This window comes from Heteronotia binoei, chromosome 4 (assembly GCF_032191835.1).
Source record: "Heteronotia binoei isolate CCM8104 ecotype False Entrance Well chromosome 4, APGP_CSIRO_Hbin_v1, whole genome shotgun sequence".
NCBI lineage: Eukaryota > Metazoa > Chordata > Lepidosauria > Squamata > Gekkonidae > Heteronotia > Heteronotia binoei.
In genome coordinates this window covers 17,417,518-17,443,436 of record NC_083226.1, presented here as the reverse complement: position 1 = coordinate 17,443,436, position 25,919 = coordinate 17,417,518, and the positions used below count along the sequence as shown (strand labels likewise).

At 50.3% G+C, this 25,919-nt stretch overlaps 1 protein-coding gene across 1 annotated transcript in view; it reads right to left on the bottom strand.

Annotated features, from left to right (window-relative positions):
• Nucleotides 1–285: 285 nt before the first annotated feature.
• SIDT1 (SID1 transmembrane family member 1) overlaps nucleotides 286–25,919 on the bottom strand; it is a 126,961-nt gene continuing 101,327 nt past the window's right edge. Inside the window, exons 18-26 of the mRNA XM_060236850.1 lie at nucleotides 19,206–19,342; nucleotides 16,814–16,922; nucleotides 14,135–14,149; nucleotides 10,620–10,696; nucleotides 9,865–9,911; nucleotides 8,556–8,661; nucleotides 6,313–6,423; nucleotides 3,127–3,240; nucleotides 286–438 (exon numbers count right to left, since the gene is read on the bottom strand). Of these exons, the coding sequence (XP_060092833.1) occupies nucleotides 376–438; nucleotides 3,127–3,240; nucleotides 6,313–6,423; nucleotides 8,556–8,661; nucleotides 9,865–9,911; nucleotides 10,620–10,696; nucleotides 14,135–14,149; nucleotides 16,814–16,922; nucleotides 19,206–19,342 (779 nt within the window). The 3' untranslated portion in view covers nucleotides 286–375. The remainder of the gene's footprint in view (nucleotides 439–3,126; nucleotides 3,241–6,312; nucleotides 6,424–8,555; nucleotides 8,662–9,864; nucleotides 9,912–10,619; nucleotides 10,697–14,134; nucleotides 14,150–16,813; nucleotides 16,923–19,205; nucleotides 19,343–25,919) is intronic.

Genomic DNA, 25,919 nt, shown 5'->3' with positions numbered 1-25,919 from the left:
CAGGGATTGCTTGAAATCCGACCGCTGTTGTGCTGTAGCTGCTCTTTCTAGACAGTGAAGGCTGTTGCTGGTTCTACCGCTGTCCTCTGGTCGACTGTTCGTTGTAGGACCACCAGAGAGGATCCACAGCCCCCCCCCCCGGGGTATCTCTTGCCTCTGGGCCTTTGTGCTAGAATTTCTGACCTTTGGTCTGAACCAGCCGGTGTCAAGAAGGAGATTCCATCGCTCCGTTCAGGTTGATTTGGCTTCCGAGCATGCTGCCCAGGGAAGAGCGGTTCTCTTCCCAGTGGGTGCTCCTTCTGCCCTGACCAATTTGTTTTCCACCGGTGCCGCAGGCTGCCGGCGTTCTGTGTCGTTTCTGTCTTCTTCCCGTGGTCAGAAGACGGGGATCTTGTCTCTCCGCACAGAGTCCAAGTCGTCATCAAGGGTCAATAGGACCTGGAAGGAACAAGGCAGGAACAAAGGTAAATCCTCAAAGAAACTGATCCTCTTTTTTTTTTTTTTAGCTTCAAGGACTACGGGCTTTTCTGTTGGGAAGAGCAATGAACACAGCGACAGTGCACAACTTGACTGAAGAGCAGATGAAGTTTTATTTAGGAATTAACATACTTGATAGGAAAGGAGAGACAGAGATAGGTTCCTAACTTCATCTCTAGCTAAAAGAGAGGGGGAGACTGAGAGTGGCTCTTCGAAGAAGTGAGAAATTGCCCCAAGAGCAGCAATCTGGAGACAGGCAAGGAACGACACTCAACAGGAGAGAAGGTGCTGCAGACCTCACTATCCTATCTGATTGTTGTCTTGCGATACTCACTCCCTTGCGGGCAATGCTCCCTCTAAACTGTGGAGTCTTGTGACCAAAAAATGCTACTTCGTGAGCTCCTGGCATTAACGTTGTGAGCTACTGCATAAATTAGCTTGCTCGGGGCTGTTTTTCCTGAGCCAAGACAAAAAGGTGTGAGCTGGAGGCTAAAAAACTGTGAGCTAGGTCACACTAACGCAGAGGAAACACTGCCTGCAGGGTCTTCTCTTTGCCTTTTCCAGCATTTTCTGCATTCTCATTTTCCTCGCTTGTAAATTACTGTTTTTCTGCAGGTGGGGGTGTCCAGTTTCATGCATGTTTTTCTCCCCCTGGTGGTCAATTTGATATTATACTGGTTAATATCCAGCATCTCTCTCTGCAGATATAAACTGTAGGTTTTTACACCAGACATAAACAGGTGTAATATGGGATTGACCACTAGAGGGAGCAAAACATATGGGGGGGGGAAGCTAAAGAAAGAGGAATTTACAAGCAGGGTCGTCCTGCCATTAAGCAAACTAGGCAATCGCCTAGGGCGCCAGCCTTCTGGTTGTGCCAAATTGGGCACCCCCTTCATATGACTCAGTGACATCATCAGTGGGGGGTGGCACCCGAAGTTAGCCTTGTCTAGGGTGCCAGACCCTGTCACAAGTGAGGAAAATGAAGATGATGATGATATTGGATTTATATCCTGCCCTATACTCTGAATCTCAGAGTGGTCACAATCTCCTTTACCTTCCCCACCCCTCTCCACAACAGACACCCTGTGAGGTGGGTGCGGCTGAGAGAGCTTGCACAGCAGCTACCCTTTCAAGGACAACTCCTACAAGAGCTAGGGCTGACCCAAGGCCATTCCAGCAGCTGCAATGGAGGATTGGGGAATCAAACCGGGTTCTCCCAGATAAGAAGAAGACGACTGCAGATTAATACCCCGCCCTTCTCTCTGAATCAGAGACTCAGAGTGGCTTACCATCTCCAATAACTTCTCCCCCCACAACAGATACCCCGTGAGGTGGGTAGGGCTGAGAGAGCTCTGACAGAAGCTGCCCTTTCAAAGACAAGCTCTGCGGGAGCTATGGCTGACGCAAGGCCACTCCAGCAGCTGCAAGCGGAGGAGTGGGGAATCAGACCCGGTTCTCCCAGATAAAACGATGACAACTGCAGATTTATACCTCGCCCTTCTCTCTGAATTAGAGACTCAGCTCTGAATTAGAGACTAGCTATAGAAGCTAATTCAGCCAATTTACCTTCCTCCCCCACACCGGACACCCAGTGAGGTGGGTGGGGCTGAGAGGGCTCTCACAGCAGCTGCCCTTTCAAGGACAACTCCTGCGATAGCTACGGCTAACCCATTCTGGCTCCTCAGAATGCGGAATGAGAATCCAGAATGAGAAGGTGGGGAACGATATGGCATGAGCCAGCATCAAAAATCGTTGCCATCTTTGTGGCACCTGAATGACTGCCGAAGCTTTATTCCAGCTTGAATGTTTAGGCAGATTCCAGATTACAATGGAGCCATCGATGTTACTAAAACAAGGGCACATATGCTGGAAATACAATTTGGTGCCAGTTTCTTTCCCATGAATCTTCAAGGTGTTAATTTGGACTTTCAAAGCCTCGCATGGCCCGGGACCGACATACCTACACAGGATCATCTCCTCCGATATACGCCCCAGAGATCGCTTTGCTTGGCCTCCCAGGATCTTCTGATAGTCCCCGGCCCAAGAGATGCCTGTCTTGCATCTACCAGCCCAGGGCCAGGACTTTCTCGGTCCTGGCCCTGACCTGGTGGAATCAGCTCCCTGTGGAGATCCGGGACCTCTCTGGCTCGCTGGCCTTTCGTAGGGCCTGTAAAACGGAGCTGTTCCACCAGGTCTTTGGATGAGGCAGTGGGTATCTACCTATTCGATCAGTTGGCCTCACCTCGGAGTCGGAAGCGACTGGTGCTTGCACAGAGGAGGACTCCCCTACGGCCCACTGCACTACTGTATTGTGGTGCTGCATTGTGACACTACTATGCCATCTTGCTTTACATCATCTTGCTGAATTAACTTGTCGCACTTTACCAAGTGTTGAAGCTGATTTTATTGAAGCTGATTTTATTGTGATTTTATCTCAAATTGTTGTACTCCGCTCTGAACCCCCAAACGGGGGAATGGGCAGAATAGATATAAACAAATAATAATCATTAAAAAAAATTATAATCATCTCCTTACAAAGCAGGGAATGCAGGGAGTGCTCTGAATGTCATGCAAAATCGTATCGAGGCTGTTGTGAGAGGGGGGGAAGCAGCTACAGGAGAAGGGGGGTGCTTGGGAAAGCCTCACCAGGAAGGAGAAGAACAAGGCAGCGGCTGACAGGAAGTGCCAGACATCGTGGTCGTCGAAGAATCCCAGGAGGATACAGGGGCGGTTTTTCTCTCGGGATTCTGCTGGGGTTTCCTGGTGGGGAAAAGAAGGGACATTGCTAATTTCAGCTTTCTGTTAAAAAGCCCAGGCTCTCTTGTTACAATGGTTAAAACGGATAGAAGGAAGTACTTCTTTACCCAAAGGGTGATTAACATGTGGAATTCACTGCCACAGGAGGTGGTGGCGGCTACAAGCATAGCCAGCTTCAAGAAGGGGCTAGATAAAAATATGGAGCAGAGGTCCATCAGTGGCTATTAGCCACAGTGTGTGTGTGTGTGTGTGTGTGTGTGTGTGTGTGTATATGTGTATATATATATATATATATATATATATATATATTTGGCCACTGTGTGACACAGAGTGTTGGACTGGATGGGCCATTGGCCTGATCCAACATGGCTTTTCTTATGTTCTTATGTGACACAGAGTGTTGGACTGGATGAGCCACTGGCCTGATCCAACATGGCTTCTCTTATGTTCTTCTGTGACACAGAGTGTTGGACTGGATGAGCCACTGCCTGATCCAACATGGCTTCTCTTATGTTCTTCTGTGACACAGAGTGTTGGACTGGATGGGCCATTGGCCTGATCCAACATGGCTTTTCTTATGTTCTTATGTGACACAGAGTGTTGGACTGGATGAGCCACTGGCCTGATCCAACATGGCTTCTCTTATGTTCTTCTGTGACACAGAGTGTTGGACTGGATGAGCCACTGGCCTGATCCAACATGGCTTCTCTTATGTTCTTCTGTGACACAGAGTGTTGGACTGGATGGGCCATTGGCCTGATCCAACATGGCTTTTCTTATGTTCTTATGTGACACAGAGTGTTGGACTGGATGAGCCACTGGCCTGATCCAACATGGCTTCTCTTATGTTCTTCTGTGACACAGAGTGTTGGACTGGATGGGCCATTGGCCTGATCCAACATGGCTTCTCTTATGTTCTTCTGTGACACAGAGTGTTGGACTGGATGGACATTGGCCTGATCCAACATGGCTTCTCTTATGTTCTTCTGTGACACAGAGTGTTGGACTGGATGGGCCATTGGCCTGATCCAACAAGGCTTCTCTTATGTTCTTATGTGACACAGAGTGTTGGACTGGATGGGCCATTGGCCTGATCCAACATGGCTTCTCTTATGTTCTTATGTGACAAAGAGTGTTGGACTGGATGAGCCACTGGCCTGATCCAACATGGCTTCTCTTATGTTCTTCTGTGACACAGAGTGTTGGACTGGATGGGCTATTGGCCTGATTCAACATGGCTTCTCTTATGTTATGTTCTTAACTGTGAAAGAATCGTGCGTGTGCCTTTTAAAAGCAGAAGGCAGCACGAAGAAGAGCCCTTTAAAAGCTGGATGTCGTGATTTACGTGAAAGTGAATGATGACTTCTTAAGATGCCCTTTTGCTAAAGATTCTTTAGTACATCTCCTGGGTGGCATCGGGACTCGTGACCATTTGGGCTGAGTAGGAAATAAGAACATAAGAGAAGCCACGTTGGATCAGGCCAACGGCCCATCCAGTCCAACACTCTGTGTCACACAGTAGCCGAAAAACTCCAGGTGCCATCAGGAGGTCCACCGGTGGGGCCAGAACACTAGAAGCCCTCCCACTGTTGCCCCCCCCCCCCCAAGCACTAAGAATACAGAGCATCACTGCCCCAGACAGAGAGTTCCAACGATAAGCTGTGGCTAATAGCCACTGATGGACCTCAGCCCATATGCTTATCCATTCCCCTCTTGAAGCTGGCTATGCTTGCAGCCACTGCCACCTCCTGTGGCAGTGAATTCCACGTGTTAATCACCCTTTGGGTGAAGAAGGACTCCTTTCATCCATTCTAACCCGACTGCTCAGCAATTTCATGGAGTGTCCACAAGTTCTCACATTGTGAGAAAGGGAGAAAAGGACTTCTTTCTCTGCCTTCTCTATCCCATGCACCATCTTGTAAACCTCTACCACATCACCCCTAAATAACAAATAGTACACAGCCTTGTCTCCACTGAGCTCAGGCGGCAGAGGGGAAAGATTCATGGCTTCTTGGATTTCCAGGGCTTCTCCTGGCAGGTGAAAAAGAGAATACAAACAGGCACGGCTTCTGCCTACTGGCAGGAACAGGGCTGCACATTGCCTCTCCCACTCCGCAAGGCAAAGGGCGGTATGTCAGCTTCTGAGCGGCAGTCCCAGAAGAGGGAAAGGGGCTGTTATGGAGTAAGCTAACGGCGCCATCCTGAGCACAGTTAAACAGACAATTTCGCACTAGACCTTTAAATCCTGTTCCCAAATTGGCATTTTGCACTAGAATCAGAGAATCAGATAAAGCAACTCTGTGATTCTATGATTTTAGTGTAGAATGTCAGCTTGGGGACAGAGATAAACTAGGATTAAAGTTCTAGTTAGAGTACTCCATAACCATTAAGAGTACTCCATAACCATTAAGAGTACTCCATAACAGCCCCTTTCCCTCGTCCAGGACTCCCACTCAGAGCTGATACACCGCCCACTGGAAGAAAAATTATCAGTAGATCCCTAGCAGGTAGGGATGAACGCAGTTAGATGTTTAAAGTTTGTATATTGCTAAACGTTTAAACTAGCTCTGCTTTGCAAATGCTACAGGCAAACCTTGGGAATCATGCAGGGACAGAGCTCAACAAACACATGAGGCTGGTTGCTGGGGGTGGAGCTGAGAAAGGGCATCATTACATTATCATGCTCTTGCAGCAGCAGGTCCAAAATCCACTGCTTGAAGATATTTTAATCACCATTTCCCTGACTTTCCCTGACTTCAGACCAATCTCCCCGACCAGTTTCCATTCCCCTGACTTTCCCGAAAGTGGCAACCCTGCAGTCTCCTTCCCTTCCTCTCCCCGCAGCAGGCACCCTGCGAGGCAGGTGGGGCTGAGAGAGAGCTGTGAGAGAACTGCTCTCGAAAGGACAGCCTCCCAGAGAACTTGGGACTGACCCAAGATCACCCAGTCGGCTGCATGCAGAGGAGGAGCAAAGATTCAAACCCGGCGCTCCAGATGAGAGTCCGCCGCTCTTAATCACCACACCAAACTGGCTGCGCCGAAGCGCAAGAGGGAAAGAAAAAAGGCCCTTCTTACTTCCCAGCTGCTGAGGTTCTGGAAGAAGAAATAAAGGGCTGCAGCCCAAACGACAGCCGTGGCGACGATGCAGAAGAGAGGGATGGGCAGCAGCTTCTCGGAGCTCCGCAGCTAGAAAGAGCCAAAGGAAGAAAGACTCAGGCGAGCTTTTACCCCTGTCCCAAAGGAATGATCCCAGCAACCCAGAACTCAAGCAACGCACCCTTAAAAGTAAACTGATCCCCACCCACATGCAGTTTCCTGCCCCGAACGGCCCTAAGCGTGCCTTTTAACCAACAGCCAGAGAAATCTGTCTCAATTTCTCAATTTGCTGGAAGGCTATCGTTGTTGAGCTGCGGTAACCCTGGAGCGATACCCCTTTGCGCCAGTCTCTAGCTGGCTAACAAGGATTCTTGTTTCCCTTCCCTAGGACAGAATGGTGCTTCTGATTGTTGGAAACCTGGTAAACTGGTCTTTGTGAGTACAACGTGTGCGTGCGTGTGTGATTTTAGCACTGGAGACAGGGGGGAGTGGCAGAAATACTGTCTTCTAGGCAGGCCCTTTTTTGTAGCAAGAACTCCTTTGCATATCAGGCCACACACCCCTGAGGTAGCCAATCCTCCTGGAGCTTACAGTAGGCCCTGCACTAAGAGCCCTGTAAGCTCTTGGAGGATTGGCCGCATCAGAGGTGAGTGGCCATGATGTAGCCAATCCTCCTGGAGCTTTTAGCAGGCAGACCGGCCATTTTAACACCACAACCTGCAGGGCTGGATTAACAATTAGGCCAAGTAGGCACTGGCCTAAGGGCCCCCATGCCTTTAGGGGCCCGGGCTGGCTCCCCACCCCCACCCCGTTTTCCCCCTGCTTGTAGCCCTCCCAGCCTGCACGAGCAGCCAGCAACTGAGCCGCTCTTCGCCCAACTTGCCTAGTGCGGCTGCTGCTGATGTTGTCGCCAAGTTTGCCCCTCTCTGCCTCTCCCTTGCAGTTTTCTCAAAGGGGCTTTGGAGCAGGTGCCTGGAGGCTGCAGCGGAGCCCGCAGGCGTTGGCCAGGTGCTCCAACTCGGAGATAATTGGCAAGGGCCCCCCGGAGCTTTTGACTGCCTAGGGGCCTCCACAGGGTTTAATCCGGGGCTGACAACTTGTCCGGGGCTATAAATAACAGCCAGGGGTTTTCATGGGGAGGAGGGTGGTAGCAGTGAGATCAACGGTTTCCTCTAAGCTGTAGAGTCCTGCGAGCAAAAATTCTACTTTGCGAGCTGCTGGCGTGAAAGCGGCAAGCTACTACGCAAATTAGTTTGCTCCAGGGCCATTTTTCCTGAGCTTTAAAAAGGCTAAAAAACTGGAGGCTAAACGACTGTGAGCTAGCTCACACTAACTCAGAGGGAACACTGCCAGTGCCCCCTGCTCCATGCCCAGAAGATGTTCTACGCTGCCCGGCTGTGGCTCACCAGGATCTTCCCTGCCCTCGCTTTTTAAAAAAGCTTTCCACTGGAGACGCTGGGGATTGAACTCAGGCCTTGGGCACGCTGAGCAGGTGCTCTCACCCTAAGCCATGCCCCCTCCTCCCGGGGGGGAGGGAACGGTTGCTAGTCTCTTGACCAAGATCTCCCAAAACCCCAGAACCATCTCTGAACAGGCAGCCCGAGGAAGCAAACCCTTCTTTTGGCCCAAGAGAAAGCCAGGCAGAGAAAGGAGCTTCCTAAAGCTCCTGCTCTCGTGGAGAAAGGAAGACGTGAAGAGTTTGGCAGCACTGCGGCTGAGTGGCAGAGCGTCTGCTTGGCACACAGAAGGTCTCAAGTTCAATTCCCCAGCCTCTCCCGTTAAAAAGATCCGGCAGTAGGGGGTGTGAAAGGCCTCTGAATGGAGAGCTGCTGCCAGTCTAAGCAGACAATACTGACACAATTACTAGTAGTATTCGACCTATGGTTCATCGGCGCATGCACACCAAAGCTTACGTTCTGAATAAAACTAAGTTGGTCTTAAAGGTGCAATCGACTCCTACCGCCACTATTACCAATAGTTTATTACTGGTCTTTAGACCAGCGTAGAGTTCAAACAAGCATCAAATACAACAGTAATACAATGGTAAAAATGATAAGAACTCTTAAGATGCAGTTCCCATCGTTTAAGAATTAATGCACAACACTTAGCAACTTCACTTGCGCTCTTAGGATTGTTGTTATCGGATAGAAACCAGCGAAGCCTTGTTTCATTTGTGCTTACATGGCCAGGAATTGCATCAAGACAAGGCCGTGTTCCGTTACCTTCATGATGACGTAAAAGGCGAGGTACAGCAGAAGGTTGCAGATGAAGATGCCCAGCAGGTAGGAGGCAAAGTCCTTTGGCCGATACACCAGTCCAAAAATGGCACTGTGAAAGCGGAAAGACACAGACTACGTGAGCTGGGCTGCAGATGCAAGGCCACGCCCAGATTCTCCAGGACTGCTGCTTCTCTAACGATGGCCCTGTAGCTCAGGAGTGCCGAACTCTTTTTGTAGGAGGGCCGGATCTGACATAAATGAGACCCTGTCAGGTTGGGCCATGCGTGTCATAAAACGGAATGCCACAAAGCAGAGATCTAAACTTTATAAAGGACACAGATAATCACAATTGAAGATTTTTTCCTTTAAAAAAAACCTTAGAATGAAACATGCTTAAAGAATTAGCACCCTTGAAATATTGTAGTCGGTATCAAAGCAAGCCCTCCCCCCTCCCCATGAGAGGAGCCTCAGCCAACGGAGAAAATAGAGGCTTAGCTCTGTGAATGAGAAATCCTGGCAAAGCAAACTGTGACGCAGCAAGAAAGAGGGAGAAGGAAGCAGACTTGCTCACAGGCCTGCTCCGGCCCACAGACCTCATGTTTGACACCCCTGCATTAGCTTATAATCACACCAATTAAGAACTTAAGAACGTACAAGAAGCCATGCTAGATCAGGCTAATGGCCCATCCAGTCCAACACTCTGTGTCACATAGTTGCCAAAAAAAACCAAGTGCCATCAGGAGGTCCACCAGTGGGGCCAGGACACTAGAAGCCCTCCCACTGTGGTCCCCCCAAGCACCAAGAATACAGAGCATCACTGCCCCAGACAGAGAGTTCCAACAATACGCTGTGGCCAATAGCCACTGATGCACCTCTGCTCCATATGCTTATCCAATCCCTTCTTGAAGCTGGCTATGCTTGTAGCTGCCACCTTCTCCTGTGATAGTGAATTCCATTTGTTAGTCACCTTTCTGGTGAAGAAGGACTTCCTTTTTTCAGTTCAAACCCAACTGCTCAGCAGTCCTTCCTTGCTTCAATTAGGTAGTTTTAATCAGGGCCTTTTTTTGTAGCAGGAACTCCTTTGCATATTAGGCCACGCACCCCTGATGTAGCCAATCCTCTAAGAGCTGACAGGGCTCTTCTTACAAGGCCTACTGTAAGCTCCAGGAGGACTGGCTACATCAGGGGTGTGTGGCCTAATATGCAAAGGAGTTCCTTCTACAAAAAAAGCCCTGCCTAGAAGACAGTATTTCTGCCGCTCCCCCCTGCCTCCAGTGCTAAAATCACGCGCGCGCACACACGTTGTACTCACAAAGACCAGTTCACCAGGTTTCCAACGATCAGGAGCACCATTCTGTCCTAGAGAAGGGAAACAAGGATCCTTATCAGTGAGTCCCCCCACTCTGTGGCTAACAGGAACAGCTCCCTGCCCTCCTCTCAGAGACAGCCCTTCAAATGCTTCAAGAGAGCAATCACGTCCCCCCTCAACCTCCTCTTTGTCAGGACCTCGAGCCAAGGAATAACACAGTCCAATCATTCAGCAGTTTATTCCGTAAGCATCGTAAGGCATCTTTGCTAAGACTGACGTCTTAGGCCAGGGACTCTCCTTTTAACCCCTTGCCCCCAGCTGCTACATTTCAAGTGCAAGCGCGGCAAAGCAGAGCGGGAACCTGGACTTTGGCGGGACCCCCTTCCGCCCTCAGCTGTAGAGTCCAGGGGTCTAATCTAGACTTCCCTAGCGCCTGACCTTGACGTCAGCGGAAACGGCTTGACTAATAAGTCCCCAAGACAAGCATGCAGAGGGACGAGCGAAGCAAGAGCGCACCCAGGCAAAAGGATTATATCACAAAACACGGCAAGAGGAATACAGAGGAGATGACTCTCGACACTCTTCTCCAGATTGAACGTTCCCAAGTCTCTCCGTCTTTCCTCATAGGGCTCGCGAAAAAGGCACAGGCACGCCATAACCCCCCGCTTACCCATGCGCAAGCGGGAACGGCAGCAAGCAGCTCCCCATCCTGGGCGGAGACTGCTTAGAGGCGGAGGGGACTTGAGAAAAACGCTTACCATGTACATTGGCCTGCTGCACTGCTGGATGCAATCGGTGTACAGCACCATGAACGCACGCCGGAAAATCCCCAGATCTGCCAGAAACAAAAGCACAGGTGATCCGCCGAAGGAATCCCAACGGTCCGCCGGCAAGTGGGCAGCAAGGGGCGGCCTCGCAGGGGTCAGACAGAGCTCCCAGGATGGCGAGGGTAGCGATAACACGCAGGGTCGAACCGGGAATGTGGAACATTTGTATTGGCCCACCCGGACCCCTCTTGAGAAACCTCCATGTGTCAGTCAAGGCATCCAGGTGCAGCTCTGTTTTCTATATTTATCATCCTCCAACGGCTCCCCTGGTTTGCTGCTTCTCCAAGGCGTCTCTTCCCCAAAGCAAATGCCTACGCTCCTCCACCTTTCCCATAGCGGGTGGTGCTTCAGAAGAAACCTAGGAGGCATTGGGACCTGTCTACCTTCAGGACCGTCTCTCCCCATACGTTCCCCGGAGACAGGGCTGGATCTAGGGAGGGCAGAGGGGGGTGCTTACCCCGGGCACCTATGGGGGGGCGCCAAATTAGGTATGGAGTCCACTGTATTCTATGGGACCATTTAATGTTGCCCCCCCCCTCAAAAAACATGTCGATCCAGTCCTGCCCAGAGAGCACTTCATTCAGGGTCCCAAAATCTTAAGATCCCCGGACCAAAAGAAGCTCAATTATCCACCGCCAGAGCCAGAGCGTTCTGGGTAATAGCCCCCGCTCTGTGGAATGCCCTCCCCGAAAACATCAGGGCCCTGCGAGACCTGCCACAGTTCCGCAGGGCCTGTAAGACCAAATTGTTCAAACTTGCCTTCAACGGTTAAGGGGAGGTGGCTATTATTCCACAGCACCAACAGTCTCACTGGACTAACGTAATTGAAACCAGAAATGTCAGAATAATCAGAACATCAACATGCATCTAGGGAGGGACGGTGGCTCAGTGGTAGAGCATCTGCTTGGTAAGCAGAAGGTCCCAGGTTCAATCCCCGGCATCTCTAACGAAAAAAGGTCTGGGCAAGTAGGCATGAAAAACCTCAGCTTGAGACCCTGGAGAGCCGCTGCCAGTCTGAGTAGACAAGACTGACTTGGATGGACCAAAGGTCTGATTTGGTATAAGGCAGCTTCAAATGTTCATACATTCATCTTGGACTTTGAATGACTATCAAATGTATGGAAATGATTTTATAGTATATTTTGGGTTTTTTTCAACATTTTACGTTGCTTTTATTTGTTGTCAGCTGCCCTGAGCCCGTCAGGGGAGGGCGGAATAGAAATCTGATTTAAAAAATAAAATAAATGAATGCATTGCGAGCTGTCAGCAGGGAGTGCCCATTCGGCAACAGTGGCGTGTTCCGTAAAGGGATGCTCAACTCACAGGATGCCAACATTCCATGACTGGCCCCAGCGTGCCACGGCAGCCGCTCAGGTGCCTGCTCCGCGTTCCAACAGTGCTCACAGGTTCAACAAGGTCGGGGAGCCCTGTCCTAAGAACGCTTCACTTTGTCCATCTTGAGAGTCCCTGTTCAAGCAGCTGACTTTTCCCTTTAAAGGTCCAGGTACGGAAAAGCTCCCTGCTAAAGCCTCTTTTTCTTTCTTTCTTCAAAAAATTAATAATTGATATTTCAGTTATGCAGTTAGACAGATTAAACTATAGAAACGACAACCGCAGCATCAGAAAAAAGAAAAAGAGCGTTAATTAAAAAATGGAAACTTTAAAAACTATGAGCAAGCTCCACAACAGGAGTGTCAAACGTGCGGCCCAGGGGCCGAATCAGGCCCCAGGAGGGCTCCTATCAGGCCTGCGAGCAACTCACTGTGGTCTGCTTCCTTCTCCCTCTCTTGCTTCCTTCTGCATTACAACTTGCTGTGCCAGGCTTGCTCAATCGCACAGGAGCTACAGAGCAAAGCTCCTCTCTTAGGGAGGAAGTGGGGGAAGGAGAGAGCTTTGCCAGGCTCTCTTAATTGCACAGCAGAGCTAATGAGCCAAGCCTCTCTTCCTTCTGTTCGCTGAAGCTCAATAAGCCAGTGAGCTACGTTTGTATGTTTGTTTGTGTCCTTTATAAAGTTTATATCTCCCCTACCTGGCATTATATTTTATGACACACATGGCCCGGTCTGACAAGGTGAAGATCCAACCCTCATAACAAATGAAGAAGATTTTGGATTTATATCCCGCCCTATACTTTGAATCTCAGAGTTTCAGAGTGGTCACAATCTCCTCTACCTTCCCCCCACCCCCACAACAAACACCCTGTGAGGTAGGTGGGGCTGAGAAAGCTCATACTGCAACTGCCCTTTCAAGGACAGCCTCTTTGAAAGCTATACAAAAATACAAAATATTGTGCAAAAACAAACACTCTTGACTGGTGTATACAAAATTCTGTTGTCATGAAATGAACAGCCTACAACAGTGGGCATGCATTCATACAGTATAAATAGACAACAAACAAAAGTCTCAAAACAATATTCCAAGGAGGACCCCACACAGTCTCTGAGTTTTCCAAACTGAGTACTGAGACTCAATAATAAAGTTCCACAGGAGTCCCTCCGTTGCTTGTTGACTTCTGAAGGAAAAATTCTAGCCTTCACACAAACCCCGGTTTTGATTGCGTTCCGCTGCTCCTGCAGCTTCCTCGTAAGTCAACTGAAACCTCCAGCCAAGTTCTCTCTCAAACACCCATTTTGGTATCTTAATTGGTATCTTAAGCCGCAAATTAAGATACCAAAATGGGTGTTTGAGAGAGAACTTGGCTGGAGGTTTCAGTTGACTTATGAGGAAGCTGCAGGAGCAGCGGAACGCAATCAAAGCCGGGGTTTGCATGAAGGCTAGAATTTTTCCTTCAGAAGTCAACAAGCAACGGAGGGACTCCTGTGGAACTTTATTATTGAGTCTCAGTACTCAGTTTGGAAAACTCAGAGACTGTGTGGGGTCCTCCTTGGAATATTGTTTTGAGACTTTTGTTTGTTGTCTATTTATACTGTATGAATGCATGCCCACTGTTGTAGGCTGTTCATTTCATGACAATAGAATTTTGTATACACCAGTCAAGAGTGTTTGTTTTTGCACAATATTTTGTATTTTTGTATTTTACATATTGTGCTGCCACTGTTCTTTTGCACTGTTCTACGAGAGCTATGGCTGACCCAAGGCCATCTCGGCTGGTGCGAGTGGAGGAGTGGGGAATCAAACCCGGTTCTCCCAGAAATGAGTTCAACACCCCTGCTCTATAACATAGCTTAGGTAACCCATCGCTTTTAATAAAATGGCATAGATTCAAAATATTTACAATTTCTAAAGAAGTTTGTGCCCTGTTTGGTCTCATTTCTCTGCTACGGGTGACCATTTTGTTATAAACTTAAGGTATTCCTGGTGTGGGTCTGTTCAGGAGACACCAACAGCGATCTCATCCGCAATGTGGCTGCCCTGCTAAAGCCTCTTCTTGGCTGGTCCAAAGAGGGGAGGAGGAGGGAAACAAGTCAATTAGGGATGCGGGTTACCTGGTTCAGAGACATCTGAGGCCAAGCGAAGCAGGAAAGAAAGAAGAAAAGAGACGCGTGAGGGAAGCGTTAACAGTGCAGAACTGGGACATGCCAGAAGCAAAAGGGGGCTGGATCCCTACGGGATGCCAGTGTGCACACATGCATACCCCAACCAGTCCTGCCCCCCTGTAAGACGGCACCTCCTGCAAGAAGATGAGTAGGGTTGCCCATCTCCAGGTGAGGCAGGGGATCCCCCGATTTTGAGGCCCTTCCCCCCCACTTCAGGGTCATAAGAAAGCGGGGGGGGGGGTTGTCCGCTGGGCACTCCATTATTCCCTATGGAGACCAATTGCCATAAGGTATAATGGAGAATTGATCTACAGGTATCTGGGGCTCTGGAGGGGGCTGTTTTTTTGAGCTAGAGACACCAGATTTGTAGCATAGCATCCAGTTTCTCTCCCCAAAACACCCTCCAGGTTTCAATAAAGACTGGACCAGGGGGTCCAATCCTATGAGCCCACAAAGAAGGTGCCCCTATCCACGCATGGGTTTGCCTCTGCATAACGTGCAAAAGGGCTGCAAAATAGATCAGATGCTCTCTATGCTTATAAATACTAAGATCTAGGGCTTTTTTTATAGCAGGAACTCCTTTGCATATTAGCCCCCCCTCCGCCCCCCGATATAGCCAATCCTCCAAGAGCTTACAGGGCTTTTAGTACAGGGCCCACTGTAAGCTCCTGGAGGATTGGTTACAGCAGGAGGTGTGGCCTAATAAGCAAAGGAGTTCCTGCTACAAAAAAAGCCCCGCTAAACACAAACAATAAAATAGAAATTTATTCAGTATAAACTGACGTGAGAATTTCATGGTTAGGAAGACAGAAGGCGACTTCGTAAGGGGGTCCAGAAAAGAATAAGTTCAGAAGCGGCTAGCTTTTCAAGAAGTTTGAGAGCAGCTTTTGGGACAGAAGATGCTGTTCTCTCGTACCAGAGCTTGAGATCAGGCAGGAAACACGCAGGAAAGCCAACACGAGATGCATTTCATACAGTAGAACAAAAGCGGGGAATGGAACAGGCTTGGTTTCCCCTCATTCTCAGGGCTTGTGTTTCCCTATTGCTACTTCCCCCCCCCCCAACCCTTTTCTGGATGTGTTTTGCACCCTTCAATAGTTGATTTGATATTACGTTACTGTATGTCTGGCATAAAAACCTTTCTGCAAGGTGTCCAAACTGTGGCTCTTTCACACATATCGTGTGGCTCCCAAAGCCCCCACTGCCATGTCGGCTAGCTTGGAAAAGACATTTCTCTCTTTAAATCCCTTTGCCAAGCCAGCCAGCAGCTTGGAGAATGCATTTAAAGTTGCTTCCTTTCCATCTCTCTCCTCCTCCCTCCCTTCCTGTCTTGCAGCTCTCAAACATCTGATGTTTATTCCATGTGGCTCTTATGTTAAAGAACGTTTGTCCAGGGGTGCTCTACCAATTCCTCACTAGCAGCTGCCTCGCTTCCAGGCTTCTGCTGGCTCAAGCAATCAGTTCCCCACCAGTTACCACATGGGCACATTTTGATCCCCGGCTCCCTCCAATTCTCCTTGCGGTTTCCTGCTCTTGTTTTTTTGGCGATCCGGAAGCTGCAAGGGAAACTGGAGGGAGCCGCAGATCAAAATGCACCCACGCAGAAACTGGTGGGGAATTGACCGCCTGAGCTGGGGAAAGCAGAGCCCAGGGGTAGAGCAATTGCTAGTGAGGAATTGGTTCGGCACTTCAAATCCGTAGGGGGAGAATGCCAAAGAAGATAGTGATCAGTGTTCCCTCTAAGCTGAGTTAGTGTGAGCTAGCTCACAGATTTTTAGCCTCCAGCTCACACATTTTTGTCTTAGCGCAAGAAGGACAGCCCCAGAGCACACTAATTGATCCAGCAGCTCACAACATTAATGCCACTAACTCAGGGGTGGCCAACGGTAGCTCTCCAGATGTTTTTTGCCTACAACTCCCATCAGCCCCAGCCAGCATGGCCAATGGCTAGGGCTGATGGGAGTTGTAGGCAAAAAAAACATCTGGAGAGCTACCGTTAGCCACCCCTGCATTAACGCACGAAGTAGAATTTTGGCTCACAAGACTTTGCAGCTTAAAGGGAACGTTGATAGTGATGTAATTTTGAATCGACCACTAGAGAGAGCAAGACACATGTAGAAAAGGGGGGAAACCCTCCAAAGCGATAGGGACACACAAGTAACTAAAATGAGAATGTGGAAGAGCCTTACAACCTCATGATACAACACAACCACGCAATGTGCGACATCTGTAGTTATTCACTCAAATGCAAGAGTGTGGTTTTTCACAGGCATGTCAACGAGAGAAGAGGTAGTTTTACACTGCCATACAAGTTTCGGTTACGTTGAATTTCAGTTACTTGTGTGGGGGAGCATGCTATTTTAAAGGGGGTCATCAGGGTCTCCTTCCTTTTGAGCGGGGCTCTTTTTCTAGCAGGAGCTCCTCTGCATATTAGGCCCCGCCCTGCTGGTGTAGCCAATCCTCCGAGCGCTTAGAAGGCTCTTAGTACAGGGCTTACTGTAAGCTCCAGGAGGATTGGCTACATCAGGGGCGCGTGGCCTAATATGCAGAGGAGCTGCTGCTAGAAAAAGAGCTCTGCTTTTGAGTAAATACCCTGCCACCAAGAGCCAATCGCCTGTCAGTGCTTACCGATTTTGAAACGGCCCATGTAGTAAATCTGGGTGCTGAGGCCGAGCGAGGCCACGACGTGGACGATGGAGAAGAGGACCCAAAACCACACCGAGTTTTTACCAAAAACCTGCAAGCCGCCGACAAAATCAAAAAGTTAGCGTGCGCAGTGTTAGAACGTGCTTCCCCGCCGCAAAATAACTACACGCGATGAAAGTTTTCCGAACTGAGATTCTTTCGGAAATTAACTTGCGAAATCAATGGGTCAGATCCCGTAGATCCATCCCGCTTTTCTCCAAAGCACGAAGCTGTCCTCGAATGTCAGAGCTTTTGCGTGGGCTCTGCCATGCATCTTCCGTGGCAGAGTGTGGATTCAAACCTGGGTGGGCTGAGGGGGCAGTGGGCCCTTCTGGAAGACCTGGGACAGCTCGACAGCTGCCCCACCTTGAGTTACACCTAGCCCCTGAAGGTGGCCCACCCTGTGCAGCTCCTGTGCTTTTATTTTATTTATTATTTAAATTTATATCCCACCCTCCCCGCAAGAGGGCCTCTGGGCAGATCACAACACAAAATGAAACAGATAAAATCAATACAAATGACATTAGGGTTTGTAGAATCTTTCGGGCTCAAGTGCCGTGTTCTACTGGAGAAAGTTTTCCTTCCAGACGTTTCGTTCTCGGCTGCGGAGAACATCCTCAGTGGCGTTGCAGCCGGAGCAGGCGCTCTGTCTGACCTTCTTGGCTGCTGTGCTGAGAACGAAACGTCTGGAAGGAAAACTTTCTCCAGTAGAACACGGCACTTGAGCCCGAAAGATTCTACAAACCCTAATGATGTTACCAGCTGTGAAAACCTGAAATCTTTAGTAAACAATGAGACAGTATAAAATTCCCTTAAAAATACATGCTTTCCAGCTGGAAATATTGGTCGCTGATTTCATAAACTTGGCTGCCTAAGAGGGAAACTGGTACTTCAGCAGTAGTCAGCAGTGGCAGGAGTGTCAGGTGCAGCTAGATCAGAGGTGGCCAAACTGCGGCTCGGGAGCCACATGTGGCTCTTCCACACGTATTGTGTGGCACTCGAAGCCCCCACTCTCCCATCAGCCAGCTTGGAGAAGGCATTTCTCTCTTTAAATCACTTCTCCGAGCCGAGCCACTCAGCGCCTTGGAAAAATGCATTTAAAGTTAAAGTTGCTTTCTTTCCACCTCCCCCCCAATCTATTTTCCTGTGTTAAGTTTGCCCGGAGCAAGAGTCCAGGAGCACCTTAAGGAGTAACAAAACTTGTGGCAGGGCGTAAGCTTCTGTTAGCCGTCGCTTGTCTTTTTCAGATTCAGCACATTTTAGCTGTATCTGAAGAAGTGAGCGGTGACACACAAAAGCCCACGCCCTGCCACAAGTTTTGTTACTCCTTAAGGAGTATATGAGCGCTGGGGAGATTGGCTAACGCAGAAGCAGGCCAGCAAAGGATACATGGATTGGCAGCGGGGGACAACGACACAAGCAAGTAGGCAGGAAGGTGTGAGTAGGGATGTCATGATCCTGGGCCTAGCGAGGTCTGCAGGCCCCAGGGAAGCCTGCTTAGGAGTTATTGGAGAGATTACATTTCCCAGGATCCCTCCTGTCCCTCTGATTGGGTGGCCAGGTTTTGGAGAGAAACTGGCCCAGAGAGGGGCGGGGGGCCTGGGAGGAGGACATAAAAGGGCCAAGCCCAGGCAGGGGGTGTTCTTTTCCTAGGAGGCAGAGCTGAGGAAGAGCTGCTGCCAGGAAGAGACCCCTGCCCTGTGAGGAAGGGTGAGTAGGCCCAGGTCCAACTGACAGTTTAGGGACAGTAAGTTCAGACGAGTTAGGGCATTTGGTTATTTTTCCCTTCACTCCTTTTATTGTTTTATGCACCTTGTTTGTTATATTGCACTGACCTTTAAATAAACCCTTTTTATTTTCTGTTGTTCACTCTGCCTGGTCCGCATGCCTATGATTTGGCTTAAGTTAAGGGAGGCCTGGATGGGCTTAAGCAGGTACTCTGGGCCTTCTCAAGGGAGACCCTTGAGTGATGGCAGCAATTGGCAAGACCCACCCCCCCTGAGTTGTGACAGGGGGCATGGCATGTGTGTGTGGGGGAGAGAAGGGCAGCCCTCGTGCACTCTCTGCTCAGAGCCCACCAAAACCTGGAACTGGCTCCATCCACCTCTGGCTTCCACCAGAGCTTTTGCCTTTCCTGGCTTCTGCTGCTTGACATGGAGAAAATGAGGGACGCCCCCAAACGCTTGAAGGAGTGCAAGAATGCCTTGCAGAGGTGAAGCCTGAGCCTTCACGTGCCAACTTTTATCTTCCCTACCCCAGCTCTGGTCTTGAGGACCCTCCCTCTTTTCCATCCCCCCACCCCACCCCAGGCCAAGTGGGTCAACGGCAGCCGTACCACTCCGAGGACTGCGAGGCAGATGACCACGGCGAAGGACGCGTAGGCAGAATAGGCGCTGGCGTTGATGTCCGGGTGGCGGGTCTGATACAGCTTCAGCATGCAGAGCCCAGCGATCATGTACATGAAGGAGGTGTCTGTCGAAGAAGCAGAGAAGGCCGTCTGCCAGCTGCCTTCCTAGGCCCCCAGAATATCACACACGTGGAGGGCAGCAGGGGCAATAAATAGTGATAAAGCCAAAAATTACTGCAATTCCCAAGGATGATTCTCTTGGGAGAACAAAGTGGGGGTCCAGTAGCCCCTTTAAGACCGACGAAGTTTTATTCACGATGTAAGCTTTCGTGTGCTAGAAGCACACTTCATTAGACAACAGGATGGGATGGAAAGCAACCCAACATACAGAGAGAGCTGGTAGTGAATTAGTACGCCAAACAGTGGAAATGTTTTTAGCAGATTAAGACGTTGCTCCAAGATGTTGGCATATTGTGGGGCCGCACGGGTGCCCAAGGCTGTACCACTGATCTGGAGGAACAGTGTTTATTGCCATATCTGAAGTGGTTATGGGTGAGAACAAAATGGCACAGTTTGGTGGCAAAGTCAGCTCTGTTTTCATCAGAAATTACATTCCAAAGTTGATTGCCTCTGCTATTGTTTGTGCCCAGTCAACACAAACTAGCAGTCGCCAGACCCCAACCTGTGATTCTCTTAACCTGATAAAAAAAAATGTCCACTATTTTGCATGCTGATTCACTGCCCACTCTCTATGTATGTAGAACCGCTAATTCCATTACATACTATTTGTCTGATGAAGTGTGCTTCTATCACACGTAAGCTTAAAAAGGTCAAGGTAGTCCCCTGTGCAAGCACCAGTCATTTCCGACTCTGGGGTGACGTTGCATCACAAACTTTTCACAGCAGACTTCTTACAGGGCGGCTTCCCATTGCCTTCTCCAGTCATCTACACTTTCCTCCCAGCAAGCTGGGCATTCATTCTACCGACCTCGGAAGGATGGCAGGCTGAGTCAACCTGGAGCCGGCTACCTGAGCCCAGCTTCCGTCAGGATCGAATTCAGGTCGTGAGCAGAGAGCTCGGACTGCAGTACAGCAGCCTTACCGCTCTGCGCCACAAGGCTCCTTACACATGAACATTTACATTGTGAACAATACTTCGTTGGTCTTCAAGGTGCTCCTGGATTCCTACTTTGTTCTGTTGCTTCAGACCGACACGGCTGCCCGCCCGGATCCAATTTTTAATCTGGGAGAGGAAGATTATTTTCTGCACACCAGATGGCGCTCTTGCCTCTCCCAGGGCCCAGCAGTTTTGTGACATTCTCTGAACACCCTCAAGGTACTAAAATTAAGGTTGCAATTATTTGTTGCTCTGAAGTGAAGATTTTTTAAGCAACGGGAGGCACCGGTCTCTTCTGGATCTATGAACAACGCAATAAATCACTGAGTGTACCATGGGGATGCTGCTGAGCATCCCCCTCTGTGTACACAAGGGGGGGTGGGGTTGCCAACTCCAGGCTGGGAAATCCCTGGATATTTGGGGATAGAGGCTAGGGAGGACAGGGACTGGGGAGGGACCACAGTGCCACAGAATCCATTCTTCTGAAGCTGCCTCGTCCTCCAGGGGAACTGACCTCTATAGCCTGGAGATGTCTGAAATTCCAGGAGATCTCTGGCCCTCATCAGGAGGCTAACAAAAATGACCTCAGCCCTCTTGATATCCCTCAGTATTAATCTTTCCAATGTTACAATGCCAGGATAATAAATGTTAGGTATAAATGTTGATGGTGAAGAAGAAGATGACTGCAGATCTATACCCCGCCCTTCTCTCTGAATCAGACTCAGAGCGGCTCACAATCTCCTTTATCTTCCTCCCCCACAACAGACACGCTGCGAGGTGGGTGGGGCTGGAGAGGGCTCTCACAGCAGCTGCCCTTTCAAGGACAGAATCTCAGAATGGCCTACAATCTCCTTTCCCTTCCTCCCCCACAACAGACACAATGTGAGGTAGGTGGGGCTGAGAGGGCTCTCACAGCAGCTGCCCTTTCAAGGACAGAGTCTCAGAACGGCCTACAATCTCCTTTCCCTTCCTCCCCCACAACAGACACCCTGTGAGGTGGGTGGGGCTGAGAGGGCTCTCACAGCAGCTGCCCTTTCAAGGACAGAGTCTCAGAGCGGCCTACAATCTCCTTTTCCTTCCTCCCTCACAACAGACATCCTGCGAGGTGGGTGGGGCTGGAGAGGGCTCTCACAGCAGCTGCCCTTTCAAGGACAGAATGTCAGAACGGCCTACGATCTCCTTTACCTTCCTCCCCCACAACAGACACCCTGCGAGGTGGGTGGGGCTGGAGAGGGCTCTCACAGCAGCTGCCCTTTCAAGGACAGAGTCTCAGAACAGCCTACAATCTCCTTTACCTTTCTCCCCCACAACAGACACCCTGTGAGGTGGGTGGGGCTGAGAGGGCTCTCACAGCAGCTGCCCTTTCAAGGACAGAGTCTCAGAATGGCCTATGATCTTACCTTCCTCCCCCACAACAGACACCTTGCGAGGTGGGTGGGGCTGAGAGGGCTCTTACAGCAGCTGCCCTTTCAAGGACAACCTCTGCCAGAGCTATGGCTGACCCAAGGCCATTCCAGCAGCTGCAAGTGGAGGAGTGGGGAATCAAACCCAATTCTTCCAGATAAGAGTCTGCACATTTAACCACTACACCAAATGTGGTTTCAGAAACTCCGGTGCTGGTGCAACCCCACCCCCCCCACCAAACTTATGCTCTTTGATCTGTCTTATTATTGGGGAGGGATGGTGGCTCAGTGGTAGAGAATCTGCTTGGTAAGCAGAAGGTCCCAGGTTCAATCCCCGGCATCTCCAACTCAAAAAGGTCCAGGCAAGTAGGCGTGAAAAATCTCAGCTTGAGACCCTGGAGAGCCGCTGCCAGTCTGAGCAGACAAGACTGACTTTGATGGACCGAGGCTCTGATTCAGTAGAAGGCAGCTTCATATGTTCATAACCAAAGCACATCGGTTCTAGCGCTCAATGTATCGTATTTAGGTGGGGCCACAAATTTAAGTCCTTTGTTCAAGACCCACAGCTCAACAGCATTGAACAGATTAACAACCAAGTTTTCAGAGAACCCGCTGCGCAAAAAAACAATTCTCATTGTGTCCTCTGGTACTGCTTGCTTCTCATAATCCCACCCCTATCTCCACGGTTACTCTCAGATCCACTCCCCTCCCCTCCCCTGATGCTTACCCTGCATCCTCACCCTTCTGATATCTCTAAATCTGAGTAGGATTGTACTGGAATAGCCCATGTCACTCTCTCCCTAGGGAAAGTATGGATTCTGGACCACCAGGCACATCTCCAGCCCCTGGCATAATCTTTCAGATCTCTGATCGGTTTCTCAATTTTGATCTCTTACTCTCAGATTCCTTGGTCAATACCTCTATCAAGTTTCTTCTCATAAACAGTATTGGGACACGCATCCTTAAAGGCTCATTCCAACTCCTCAATCTCAGGTTTTTAATTTAATAAATTAGCACTCCAGTATCACATCCCCTTGCTATTTGTGTATACTCATTTGGAGGCTGGCAATCATACCCATCACCAGGGCTTTTTTTTAAGCAGGAGCTCCTTTGCCTATTAGGCCACACCCCCCTGATGCAGCCAATCCTCCAAGAGCTTACAGGGCTCTTCTTACAGGGCCTGCTGTAAGCTCCAGGAGGATTGGCTGCATCAGGGGGCGTGGCCTAATATGCAAAGGAACTCCTGCTAGAATTCCATCCCTGGGCCACACACTCCTGATGTAGCCAATCCTCCAAGAGCTTTGAGGGCTCTTCGCACAGGGCCTGCTGTAAGCTCCAGGAGGACGGGCTACATCAGGGGGGCGTGGCCTAATATGCAAAGGAACTGCTAGAATTCCATCCCCGGGCCACACACCCCTGATGTAGCCAATCCTCCAAGAGCTTTGAGGGCTCTTCGCACAGGGCCTGCTGTAAGCTCCAGGAGGACGGGCTACATCAGGGGGGCGTGGCCTAATATGCAAAGGAACTCCTGCTAGAATTCCATCCCCGGGCCACACACCCCTGATGCAGCCAATCCTCCTGGGGCTTACAGGGCTCTTCGTACAGGGCCTGCTGTAAGCTCCAGGAGGATTGGCTACATCAGGGGGGCGTCGCCTAACATGCAAAGGAGCTCCTACTAGAATTCCATCCCTGGACCACACACCCCTGATGCAGCCAATCCTCCAAGAGCTTACAGTGCTCTTCGCACAGGGCCTGCTGTAAGCTCCAGGAGGATGGGCTACATCAGGGGGCGTGGCCTAATATGCAAAGGAACTCCTGCTAGAATTCCATCCTTGAGCCACACACCCCTGATGTAGCCAATCCTCCAAGAGCTTACAGGGCTCTTAGTACAAGGCCTACTGGAAGCTCCAGGAGGATTGGCTACATCAGGGGGGCGTCGCCTAACATGCAAAGGAGCTCCTGCTAGAACTCCATCCCTGGGCCACACACCCCTGATGCAGCCAACCCTCCAAGAGCTTACAGTGCTCTTCGCACAGCTCCAGGGCCTGCTGTAAGCTCCAGGAGGACGGGCTACATCAGGGGGGCGTGGCCTAATATGCAAAGGAACTCCTGCTAGAATTCCATCCCCGGGCCACACACCCCTGATGCAGCCAATCCTCCTGGGGCTTACAGGGCTCTTCGTACAGGGCCTGCTATAAGCTCCAGGAGGATGGGCTACATCAGGGGGGCGTGGCCTAATATGCAAAGGAACTCCTGCTAGAACTCCATCCCTGGGCCACACACCCCTGATGTAGCCAATCCTCCTGGGGCTTACAGGGCTCTTCGTACAGGGCCTACTGTAAGCTCCAGGAGGATTGGCTACATCAGGGGGGCGTCGCCTAACATGCAAAGGAGCTCCTACTAGAATTCCATCCCTGGACCACACACCCCTGATGCAGCCAATCCTCCAAGAGCTTACAGTGCTCTTCGCACAGGGCCTGCTGTAAGCTCCAGGAGGATGGGCTACATCAGGGGGGCGTGGCCTAATATGCAAAGGAACTCCTGCTAGAATTCCATCCTTGAGCCACACACCCCTGATGTAGCCAATCCTCCAAGAGCTTACAGGGCTCTTAGTACAAGGCCTACTGGAAGCTCCAGGAGGATTGGCTACATCAGGGGGGCGTGGCCTAATATGCAAAGGAACTCCTGCTAGAATTCCATCCCTGGGCCACACACCCCTGATGCAGCCAATCCTCCTGGGGCTTACAGGGCTCTTCGTACAGGGCCTACTGTAAGCTCCAGGAGGATTGGCTATATCAGGGGGGGCGTCGCCTAACATGCAAAGGAGCTCCTGCTAGAACTCCATCCCTGGGCCACACACCCCTGATGCAGCCAATCCTCCAAGAGCTTACAGTGCTCTTCGCACAGGGCCTGCTGTAAGCTCCAGGAGGATGGGCTACATCAGGGGGGCGTGGCCTAATATGCAAAGGAACTCCTGCTAGAATTCCATCCCTGGGCCACACACCCCTGATGTAGCCAATCCTCCAAGAGCTTTGAGGGCTCTTCGTACAGGGCCTGCTGTAAGCTCCAGGAGGACGGGCTACATCAGGGGGGCGTGGCCTAATATGCAAAGGAACTCCTGCTAGAATTCCATCCCCGGGCCACACACCCCTGATGTAGCCAATCCTCCAAGAGCTTACAGGGCTCTTCGTACAGGGCCTACTGTAAGCTGCAGGAGGGTTGGCTACATCGGGGGTGTGTGGCCTAACATGCAAAGGAGCTCCTGCTGCAAAAAAAGCCCTGCCCATCACCATCAGGCAGGTGCTGAAGGGACAGAGAAGGTGGAAGGGAAAGCAGGGCAGGAAGGTGGATCATTCCCCAAGAATCTATGGCATATGGGAGGCCTAGAATCCTACAGGCCAAAGTTGACATTTGTGGGTGTTTCTGCCAACGGGGGCAATTAAAAACAGCAAACAAAGTAGGCCTTGCCTCTCTTCAGTCGAAGCCATGACGCTGGGAACATGTTTGTTTGTTTGTTTTTAACTAGGAATGAAGTAATGCTAATTCTCAGATCGATATCTTTGCAGAGCCAAGAGCAGACAAACTCGACACGGGGCCTGCAATCAAAAGCACAAAGGGTGTGTGTTTGTTTGTGGCCGTAAGAAGCACGTTCCCCAAGGCACGACACTTCCACTCTAGCTGAATACAAGCAGCCAGTGCAGTGTTTGTTCTTGAGCTCCAGAAAGACCAAGCAGAGGCTACTGAAACGAGGGTCTTGGGAGGCTGATCAACAAACCCGCACCCCCCTGCCCCAAGCTGGATTCTCGTGGTTCACAGCCATTCCTGCCTCCTTAGAACATAAGAACATAAGAGAAGCCATGTTGGATCAGGCCAATGGCCCATCCAGTCCAACACTCTGTGTCACAGAAGAACATAAGAGAAGCCATGTTGGATCAGGCCAATGGCCCATCCAGTCCAACACTCTGTGTCACACACTGGCCAAAAAACCCAGGTGCCATCGGGAGGTACATCAGTAGGGTCAAGACATCAGAAGTCCTCACACTGTTGCCCCTCCCAAGCTTCAAGAATAAAGAGCATCACTTGCCCCAGACAGAGAGTTCCAACAATACGCTGTGGCTAATAGCCACTGATGCACCTCTGCTCCACATGTTGATCCAATCCCCTCTTGAAGCTGGCTATGCT